General features: G+C 43.1%; 2 protein-coding genes across 2 annotated transcripts in view; one reads left to right on the forward strand and one right to left on the reverse strand.

Annotated features, from left to right (window-relative positions):
* LOC117953067 (titin-like) overlaps positions 1-8,039 on the forward strand; it is a 201,318-nt gene extending 193,279 nt beyond the window's left edge. The window contains exons 197-202 of the mRNA XM_034885784.1: positions 157-456; positions 823-1,398; positions 1,504-1,809; positions 1,913-2,518; positions 2,629-7,612; positions 7,711-8,039. Coding sequence (XP_034741675.1) covers positions 157-456; positions 823-1,398; positions 1,504-1,809; positions 1,913-2,518; positions 2,629-7,580 — 6,740 coding nt within the window. The 3' untranslated portion in view covers positions 7,581-7,612; positions 7,711-8,039. The remainder of the gene's footprint in view (positions 1-156; positions 457-822; positions 1,399-1,503; positions 1,810-1,912; positions 2,519-2,628; positions 7,613-7,710) is intronic.
* Positions 7,702-11,371, reverse strand: part of LOC117953068 (bone morphogenetic protein receptor type-2-like) — a 13,657-nt gene continuing 9,987 nt past the window's right edge. The window contains exon 11 of the mRNA XM_034885785.1: positions 7,702-7,802. Within this exon, the coding sequence (XP_034741676.1) occupies positions 7,702-7,802 (101 nt within the window). The remainder of the gene's footprint in view (positions 7,803-11,371) is intronic.

Consider the following 11,371-nt stretch of genomic DNA (forward strand, 5'->3'; position numbering starts at 1 on the left):
ATCTATCTATCTATCTATCTATCTATCTATCTATCTATCTATCTATCTATCTATCTATCTATCTAACTATCTATTTATTTGTCTTTCTATCTATCTTGAATAAAAAAGACCCCAAACAAGTGTAAATTGAGTTGTATTTTGTTTCTTTTCTTCCAGATAAGCCAAGCCAACCAGGCGAGATCGACACAGTGAACGTGACGAAGAGCGCCATCGCCATTCGCTGGGGAGCTCCAGAGTGCGATGGTGGAAAGCCGGTCCTGGGCTACTGGGTGGAGTACAGGAAGTCCATAGAGAGCACCTGGAAGAAGTCCAACAAACAGAGACTGAAGGAGAAGGAGTTCACCATGCCTGGCCTGGCAGAGGCCACCGAGTACGAGTTCAGAGTGTTCGCTGAGAACGAGACCGGGATGAGTCGACCTCGTAGGACCGCCACGTGCATCAGGACCAAACTGAGTGGTGAGGAAACCCAAAGATACCATGAAGAAATGAGTTGTACACTGCAAAAAAGGGGGTCTAAAAAGAAAGATAAAAACACTAATTCTGAGAGAAAAGGTCCTCAGAACAAGTGAAATAATCTGTCCATGCAGCTGGAATGTCTTAAAAGACTAAAAATAAGAAATTCCCCCTTAAAACGAGATAAATTATCCAACACTTGTAAATCCAAGTTTTTTTTTTATCTTGTAAGAAACAAATCATTTGCAGTGTAAGCATTTACCCAACTTCTTTCTCCAGAGTGACTTAACTCGTTACTTTGTGACATTACTGAACATAAAACATAATACATGCGTTTCCTAAATAGAAGTTATTGTTTTGTATGTACAGTTGAAACTGAACCGGGCCTGAGGAAGGAAATGGATGAAGTAACTGTCAAGCTTGGCCAGCCTGCTGTCATGAAGTGCCAGATTATTGGTCGACCTGTCCCTGACATCAAGTGGTATCACGCCGGCAAGGAGATTGTTGAGTCTCGCAAGTACGAGATGAGCTCTGACGGCCGCAACCACTCCCTGTCCATCATGACGGATCAACAGGAGGATGAGGGCGAGTACACCTGCAAGGGATTCAATGACGCCGGAGAAGCAGAGACCACAGGCGTTCTGGTGCTGGAGGCCCCTGCGTCCTTCAATCCAGACTACCCGCTGAAGGAAACCTACTACGCCGGCCTGGGATCCACTCTGCGCATCCATGCTGTCTACATTGGCCGTCCCGAGCCAAAGATCATGTGGCTGCAGGGGGCAAAGACCCTTGAAAACACAGACAACCTCAGCATTGAGACCACAGAGCACTACACACACCTGGTGATAAAGAACGTCCAGCGCAGGCTCCACGGAGGCAAATACAGGATCAGACTGCACAACCACTTTGGCAGATCTGAAGCTGCATTCAACGTTGAGATTTATGGTAAGTTCTTGTTCATTCACTGCAGTGAGGGCAACAAAACATGCATTCATAATGGTGATAGTATTGAATTAGTAATGCATTTCTAATTCCTTTCTGTGTTTCCAGACAAACCTGATATCCCTCAGGGTCCGATTGTACTGGACGCCCTCCTGAAGAACTCAGTCATCATCAGCTGGAAGGCCCCCAAAGACGACGGCGGCTGCATGATCACCAACTACATTGTGGAGAAGCGCGAGGACAAGGAGGGCACTGAGTGGGAACTGGTGTCATCATCCGTCAATGGCATATCTTGCCGTGTGCCCAACCTCATTGACAGCGCCGGATACTTCTTCCGTGTGTATGCCCAGAATCGCTATGGCAACAGCGAACCACTGGAGCTCACGTCCCCTATCCTTATCAAGAGCCAACTGGGTAAGAATAAAATATCTAATAAATCAATTTACAATTTCAATGTGAAGAGAAGTACATTACAAATGTTCCGGCAAGTTTTTGATTTTTATATTCTCGTCCACAGAGAAACCATCGCCTCCTCTGTCACCAGTTGTTTCTGGTATCACCAAGGACTCCTGCGTGGTTTCCTGGAAGCCTCCGCTCAGCGACGGTGGCTCCAAGATCAAGTGCTATTGCCTTGAGAAAAAGCAAAAGAAGGGCAAGAAGGAATGGAGTGAATGGACTCCCGTGACCAAGGACGAGATTAAACAGACGGTGTTCTCCGTCAAGCGTCTGACCGAGGGTGTTGAGTGTATCTTCCGTGTGAAGTGCGAGAACCTCGGGGGACAGAGCGACTATAGCGAGGAGACGGCTCCCATCATTCCAGCCACAGCCGTCGATGTCCGAGCTCCGGCCTTCAAGGAAGAACTGAGGAACATGAGCGTCAAATACAAGAGCAACGCTACCATGGTCTGCAAGATCACAGGGCAGCCCAAGCCTGTGATTAAATGGTTCAGACGAGGAAAGGAGGTCCACTCTGATGGAAAGAAGATCAAGATACAGGAATTCAAGGGAGGTTACCACCAGCTGGTCATCACCGAGGCTGATGAGGAAGACTCCACTGTGTACCAGATCAGGGCCACCAACCAAGGAGGCTCCATCTGTGCGACCATCTCTCTGGACGTTGAAGGTAAGCTCACACAGATCCACATTTTCTATTGTACTGTAAACATATTAAACTATTTTGTGAAATTCAATAAAAACATGAAATCTCACTTAAGCAATTTCTCTCCTTTCTAGTCCCAGCCAAGATCAACCTGCCAAAGAACCTGAAGGACAAGGAAGCCATCCCTGCCCTGCGTGGAGAAGTAGTCAATATCAAGATTCCTTTCAGCGGCAAACCAGATCCTGTCATCACATGGCAGAAGGGACAAGATCTTATCGACAGCAATGGCCACTACCAGGTCATCGTGACCAGATCGTTCACTTCTCTGGTGTTCACCAACGGCGTGGAGAAGAAGGATGCTGGTTTCTACATCGTCTGTGCCAAGAACAGATTTGGCATTGATCAGCAGACAGTTGAACTGGATGTAGCGGATGTTCCTGATCCTCCACGTGGTATCAAAGCCACCGACGTCTCCCGAGACTCAGTCACACTGAACTGGGTGGCCCCAGCAAATGATGGAGGCAGCAGGGTCATCAACTACATAATTGAGAAGTGCCCGACCACTGCTGAGAGGTGGGAGCGTGTTGTCCAGTCCCGTGACACCCGCTACACCGTTACCAATCTTTTTGGAGGAACCAGCTACCAGTTCAGAGTCATTGCTGAGAACAAGTTTGGACAGAGTGCTCCATCGGAGACCAGTGGACCTGTGATGACCAAGGAGGACAAATCAAGAGTTCTGCTTTATGACACGGAGGTTGACGATACTGGACGTGTCCCCAAGGGCAAGATTCACTCCGAAGCCAAGAACATGCACACCAAATACGCCATTGCAGAGGAATTGGGAAGAGGTCAGTTTGGCATTGTCCACCGCTGTGTGAGCATCAGCTCTGAGAAGACCTACATGGCTAAATATGTCAAGGTGAGAGGCTCTGATCAAGCAATCATCAAGAAGGAAATTGCAACATTGAATCTCGCCAAACATACCAACTTCCTGCTCCTTCACGAATCATTCGACAGCCCAGAGGAGTTGGTAATGATCTATGACTTTATCTCTGGCTCTGACATCTTTGAGCGCCTCAGCACAGCCGAGTTTGAGCTCAATGAACGTGAGATTGTCAACTACATCAGGCAGATCTGCTCGGCTCTTGAGTTCCTGCATGATGAGAGTTACGGACACTTTGATATCAGACCTGAGAACATTGTGTACACAACTAGAACCAGCTCTAATGTGAAGATTATTGAGTTGGGCCAGGCCAGACACCTGACTCCTGGAGACCAAATCAAAGTCCAGTACACCACAGCCGAGTATGCTGCGCCTGAGATCCATCAGAGTGATATGGTTAGCAGTGTCACAGACATGTGGTCGGTTGGTGTCCTTGCCTATGTCCTCCTCAGTGGATTAAATCCATTCACCGCTGAAACCAACCAACAGATGATTGACAACATCTCCAGTGCTGCCTACAGCTACGAAGATGAGTCCTTCAAGCAGGTCAGCGTTGAAGCGTTGGACTTCACAGACCGCTTGATGACAAAGGAACGCAAGCATCGTATGACTGCAGCAGAGGCTCTGGCGCATCCTTGGCTGACCAAGCCCGCCGAGGAGATGAGCACCAGAGCGATCCAAAGCAGCAGGCATAAGAGATACTACCAGGCAATGGTAAAGAAAGAGTGGAAGACCGTTGTCTCTGCAGCTCGCGTGGCCAGTGGCGGCTCCATCAGATCCCAGCGCGGCGTCTTTGTCGCCAAGGTGAAGATCGCTCCGTTTGAACATGGTCCTGTTGGAGGCCAGATCGGCCACCACGTGGTGAACGAGGGAGACAACGTGAAGTTCACCTGCAACATCGAGAACTATGACAGCACAACTGAGGTGACGTGGTACTGCGGCGTCAGGCAACTTGAAGCTGGTGACAAATATGAAATTGAGTATGAAGATGGCCTGGCTGTGATCACTATCAACAAGGTCACTAGAGCAGATGATGGCACATACAGATGCAAGGTTGTGAACGAGTATGGTGAGGACAGCTCCTACGCAGAGCTGTTCATCAACGGTGTTAGATCTTACCGGGACTTCTTCACCACTCGTGTGGTCAAGAAAACAAAGCGCAGAGTCGACACTGCCAGAATGCTGCAGAAGCCACCAGAGTTCACCCTTCCTCTGACAAACCGCACAGCCTACATTGGCGAGGATGTGCGCTTTAGTGTAACCATCACTGTTCACCCGGAGCCTCGTGTTGTTTGGCACAAATCAGGACAGAAGCTCATCCCTGGATTTGACGACAAGAAATACACCTTCATCAGCGACAAGGGCTTGTACCAGCTGATTATACACAAACTTGAGGATGAGGATGATGCAGAATACAGCATCGTGGCCCGTAACAGGTACGGAGATGACAGCTGCAAGGCTCGTCTTACTGTTGTTCCTCGACCTAAACCAGCAGACCTCACCCTGAGGCCCATGTTCAAACGCCTGCTTGCAAATGTGGAGTGCAGAGAGGGCCAGAACGTACGCTTTGAGATCAGAGTATCCGGACATCCGACTTTGAAGTGGGAGAAGGATGCCCAGCCTTTAGCCTTTGGACCATCTATTGAGGTCGTCCATGAGGGTCTGGATTACTACATCCTCCATGTGCGAGACACTCTGCCTGAGGACTCGGGTATATACAGAGTGACTGCCACCAACTCTGCTGGATCTGCCAGTTGCCAGGCCTTGCTCAAAGTAGAACGTTCCACTCATGTGAAGAAGGAATATGAACCGAGCGAAAAGGAGAAGAAGAAGATAGCTGGAAAAGAGGAAATGGACAAGAAGGTAAGGCTGTCTCAAATTATGGCCGGCACTGTGTTTACACCTCTACCACCCGCAGCAATACAAGCCGTCAGGGAGGCAGCCACCATGTTCAAACCTGCTGTGACAACTAAGAAGGGTGAGAAGACTGAGGCTGAGATTCAGAAAGAAAAAGAGGAGAGGAAGAAGCGTGCAGACGAGAAGAGGCTGCGGATGCCCTACGACGTCCCCGCTCCTCGTGTCATGAACCCAGCTGCTCTTGAAGAGGACGCGGAAATTAAACACTTCCAGCCGCTCTCCGACATGAAATGGTACAAAGTCCTGCGGGATCAGTACGAGTTCCCTGAGCCTATGGATAAAATCAAGCAGAAGAGGATGAAACGGATTCGCCTCTCCAGATGGGAGCAGTTCTACGAGGTGCCAATCCGGATCAAGGACCAGTACAAGCCTAAATGGCGAATTCCAACTGTGACTCAGGACGATTTGGAGACTGTGAGGCCTGCAAGGCACCGCACCCCTTCCCCTGAGATGGAGGCCTACCACAGGATCAGGAGGAGGTCTTTGGGTGATCTGTCGGATGAGGAGCTACTGCTGCCTGTGAATGAGTACCTGTCTATGAAGAGAACAGAGGAGGATCGGCTTCGTCTGGAGGAAGAGCTGGAGCTTGGTTACTCTGCTTCACCACCGAGCCTCAGCCCAGTTCGCTTTGAACTGTCTGCCCTGCGTCCCTCGTCTCCCAAAAAAGTCCACAGTGACGACGAAGAGGGAGAAGAAATCCGCAGATATGACTCCTACCGAATTCCATCTAAATACGAGGCTGGCCCGAGTTTTGTTGACCTCCGCCAGCGTCACGACAAAGCCACGTACAAAGCCCCGAGACAGAAGCAGAGAGTGTACGAAGAGAAAGAAGATCACGAACTGCTGCGCCCACACACAACTGTTCAGAGAATGACCACTTACAAGAGTCAACTCAAGCGCATGGAGTTTGAGGAGAAGACTCGCGTCTCCAAAAAGGAAACAACTGTCTCTGTTGCGACAGTTTCTGAGAGCGTTGAATCAGAGCACCTGACTGCTTTCTCCTCGGAATATATTCCTAAACCGATGAAGAAGATCCCGGCATCTGAACCTCTGAGGAGATCTACCCCGGAGAGATCTGCCAAGACTGAAGTGAGCTTTCCTAAAGTTGACTTTGCGTCCAGGTATGAGGAGAGAAAGCAAGCTCTGAGATCAGAGAGAAGATCAATGGAGAGAAAGACCGAGGTGGTGACACAGGCTCCCTTCAGCCTGGACCACTGCCCACGTATCACCATCAGGTTGCGATCTCACCGCGTACCGTATGGCTGCAGCACCAAGTTCTCCATGAATGTCCAGGCCAAACCCGAGCCTGAGGTCAAATGGTTCCACAATGGAAAAGAGATTTCTCAGTCAAGCAAGTACTACATGACCAACATTAGTGGGGTTCTTACTCTCAAGATCAGCAACTGTGTGACGGAGGATTCTGGCACTTACCGCGTGGTCTGCAAGAACGCCAAAGGAGAGATTTCTGACTACGCCACATTGGATGTAGCAGGAGAAGAATTTGCTGCCTACTCCTCGCGCCGCACAGATGAGGAACCTCCATCCTCTCAGCTGCCAGAAATGACAAAAACTGAGGTGTACCATGTCTCCTCCTCTAAAACAACAGTAAAGGAAAGTGTGACCGAAACTATGAAGGAGACCACCATTGTTGTTGAGAAGACAAAGGAGAAGCAAAGTGTTCCTGCCAAGATCTTGACAAAACCAATGTCCCTGACTGTAGAGGAGGGAGACAATGCCAGGTTTGAGTGTAATGTGGATGGAGAACCGTCGCCTTCTGTGACCTGGCTGCACGAAGGACAAGCTATTGGTCCCTCTGCCCGTCACCACATCGTCTCTACTCAGTATAGCTCCTCCTTCGAGATCTCTGCTGTTGAGATGTCGGATGGAGGAAGCTACTCTCTGCGGGTGGAAAATGCCGGAGGCAAACAAGAAGCCCACTTCACTCTGACAATCCGCAAGTCTGAGTCCAAGGAGAAAGTTGTCACCAGAATCACCTCCCCAGAGGCAAAGTCCCCTGAGCCAATCAAATCTCCTCAGAGAATCAAGTCCCCTGAGCCAATCAAATCTCCTCTGAGGGTCAAGTCCCCTGAGCAAATCAAATCTCCTCAGAGAATCAAGTCCCCTGAGCCAATCACATCCCCTCAGAGAGTTAAGTCCCCTGTGTCGCCAAAATCTCCAACACCAAAGTCCCCGACTCCCAAATCCCCGTCTGCGAAGGAGTTATAGAAGCAGAGTCAACAAACTGCAAACTGAACAAGGTAAGAAAACCAGGTCAGCCTGCTTATGGAAGTCCTTCATTCATTATTTAAAGCTAACGTTTCCTATCATAAAATCTTGTAATTTTTTCCTATTTTAGGCTCCGAACCGAAAGCTGAACCGACTCTGAGGGCCGACATCTCCGAGGCTTCCTGATGAAGGGGGGCGACGCCCTCCGACTGTCCACCGACTCTGCAATGTTCACATTTGCGCCATGTAAAAAGAAAAAGTGAATTAATCCCTCTTTCCCTCTTCCACACACTTTTATTTAGTTAATTAGCAACAATAATCCTACGTGGTAAAGATCTGGATTTCTGTTCTTGTAAATATGAACTATTTTTGTACCAAACTTGACATTAATTTATGCCAAACTAGACTAAAGTCTGAAGTTGTTATAAAATGTGCCATATTGGACAATTATGACCAGACCCAAACGGAATCTGTGGATTTATGTTTTTTTTAGTTTCCAGCCGTGATTCAGATGAAGATCTACAGATTTAGTGGACTTCAACTTGAAGTGAAGATGTTAAATGAGGTTTATATAAAAGTTTGTCTAAAATTTGCAGAAAATTCTGCCTCCACAGATTCCGCGTGGCCCTGATTATGACTTGAACCACTTTTCTGTGACATGTACATAATGTATATAGCCGGATTTAACGGTTATGGGAAAATGTATGCATTGTTATTTATGACAAGAATATTAACTGAAACAAAATAACAAGGAAAAAACGCAGGAGAAAGTTCCACCAGGAACGAATACCCTGTCGAAGCGAGAAACTAAAATCTGTGCCTCAACGAAGAGTTGAAGTCTTAAGATTGCCTCAGCAGGTAGAGAGGCTCCCTGTTGACGTCACGAAACAGAAAGACAAAGTAACGTTTTGGACACGCGTATGCGTGCGATATTACAGTTTCCTACGAGTTGTACCGTGAGCGTAAGACCCTGAGTGCTGTTTGCATAACCCTCATGTAAGCAGCAGGACGCGGCCTTGTGCCCAGACCGACTGCGTCGTACCACCACCGTTAAAAGACCAGCGCAGAGTGCTAGCGGACCGCACTCTGAGATCAATATATTTTTTTAAAGAGCGCTGTTTCTGCACAGGATGGCCGCACCGGCTTTCTAAAACATAACATCTTCTGGCAACGATTAAAAAGGAAGCCGTCGCCGTCTCTCCTGTGCAGACGCAGCGCCGTCTCTCGGAGGATAGCTAGCTAACGTGTGTGTGTGTGTGTGTGTGTTGGAGTGATTGTAGCTTTTAGTGATTTCACCTTGTCATTATCAAGGTCTTCTGCATTCTCCACAGTCTCCATCACCTGTGAGAGAGGGAAGAACATCATGTTTTACCCTGCACTTTGATTTAATTGATCTGTTGATGTAGAGTGATATTTCATCCTCCTTGAGTGTTATGCATTTCTGATTTAATAAAGCATGATTTCAGCACAACACCGTGTCTCCTGGGTATTTCTTTTTGATGTAGGGAAAAGATGGAGAAGACAACTCCATGACTTTAGATGAAACGCAGCTTTATTCACACAGTGAATAGAAGAATAAAGGAAGAATAGTCAACCTGCGATCAGAGGCCCTGCCCAGAGATTCTTATGGACTCTAAGACCCTACACTTAAAGTGGTCCGGCCCGTCTGGACACACCTACTCATGACATCATCATACAGCCATGACATCATCATACAGCCATGAGGTCATCATCCGTGCAACACCACTGTCCTGTGGGCCTCTGTCTAAAAAGTCGTAGCATAGTATGTCGAAAAAATCCTAAAAAAGTCTAGCATGTTATAAAAAAATGTACAGTATGTCAAAAATTCATGAAAAACATAAAAATTCATAGTATAGTATGTCAACAAATCATAAAAATCATACTATAGTATGTTAAAAAAAATAATGAAAAGTATAAAAAGTCATAGTATAGTATGTCGATAAATCTTAAAAAATCATAAGAGTCATAGGATAGTATGTCAAAAATTCATAGAAAATCTTAAAGTCATAAAAAGTCATATTATAGTATGTCAAAAAATCATAAAAAGTATAAAAAGTGATAAAAATTAATATTATTGTATATCAAAAAAATCATAAAAAGTATAAAAAGTGATACTAATTAATATTATTGTATCTCAAAAAATCATAAAAAGTATAAAAAGTCATAGGATAGTATGTCAAAAATTCTTAGAAAATCATAAAAAGTCATAAAAAGTATAAAAAGTCAAAGTATTGTATGTCAAAAAAATCATAAAAGGTATAAAAAGTAATAAAAATTAATATTATTGTAGGTCAAAAAATTATAAAAAGTATAAAAAGTCATAGGATAGTATGTCAAAAATTCATAGAAAATCATAAATTATAGTGTGTCAAAAAATCATAAAACGTCATAAAAAGTATAAAAGTGATAAAACTTCATAGTGTTGTATGTCAAAAAATCATTAAAAGTCATAGTAGAGTATGTCAAAAAAAATCATAAAAAGTATAAAAAGTGATAAAAAGTAACAGTATAGTATGTCAATAAATCATATAAACCATAAGAGTCATAGGATAGTATGTCAAAAATTCATAGAAAATCATAAAAAGTCATAAAAAGTATAAAAAGTGATAACAATTTATAGTATTGTATATTGTATGTCAAACAAATCATAAAAAGTATGAAAAGTCATAGTATAGTATGTCACAAAATCATTGAAAATTCTAAAAAGTCATAAAAAGTATAAAAAGTGATAACAATTTATAGTATTGTAAATTGTATGTCAAAAAATCATAAAAAGTATAAAAAGTCATAGTTTAGTGTGTCAAAAAAATCATAAAAATCATAAAAAGTATAAAAAGTCATATTATAGTATGTCAAAAAAATCATAAAAAGTATAAAAGTCAAAAAAATCATAAAAAGTATAAAAAGTCATAGTATTGTATGTCAAAAAAATCATTAAAAGTATAAAAAGTGATAAAAATTAATATTATTGTATGTCAAAAAATCATAAAAAGTATAAAAAGTCATAGCATAGTATGTCAAAAAATCATGAAAAGTCATATAAAGTATAAAAAGTGATAAAAATTCATAGTCTAGTATGTCAATAAATGATAAAAAATCATAAGTCATAAAAAGTCATGTTATAGTATGTCAAAAATTCATAGAAAATCATCATAAAATGTTTAAAAAGTGATAAAAATTCATAGTATAGTATGTCAAAAAAATCATAAAAGTCAAAAAGTATAAAAAGTCAAAGGATAGTATGTCAAAAAAATCATAAAAAGTATAAAAAGTGATAAAAATAATTATTATTTTATGTCAAAAAATCATAAAAAGTATAAAAGGTCATAGGATAGTATGTCAAAAATTCATAGAAAATCATAAAAAGTCATCAAAAGTCATATCATAGTATGTCAAAAAAATCATAAAACGTCATAAAAAGTATAAGAAGTGAGAAAACTTCATAGTATTGTATGTCAAAAAAATCATAAAAAGTATAAAAAGTCAAAGGATAGTATGTCAAAAATTCATAGAAAATCATAAAAAGTCATATTATAGTGTGTCAAAAAATCATAAAACATCATAAAAAGTATAAAAAGTGATAAAAAGTCATAGTATAGTATGTCAAAAAAAACATAAAAAGTTATAAAAGTAACAGTATAATATGTCAATAAATCATAAAAAACAATAAGAGTCATAGGATAGTATGTCACAAATTCATAGAAAATCATAAAAAGTATAAAAAGTCATAGGATAGTATGTCAAAAATTCATAGAAAATCATAAAAAAAG

The sequence above is a fragment of the Etheostoma cragini genome, chromosome 11 (genome assembly GCF_013103735.1).
Source record: "Etheostoma cragini isolate CJK2018 chromosome 11, CSU_Ecrag_1.0, whole genome shotgun sequence".
In the NCBI taxonomy this organism is placed as follows: Eukaryota; Metazoa; Chordata; class Actinopteri; order Perciformes; family Percidae; genus Etheostoma; species Etheostoma cragini.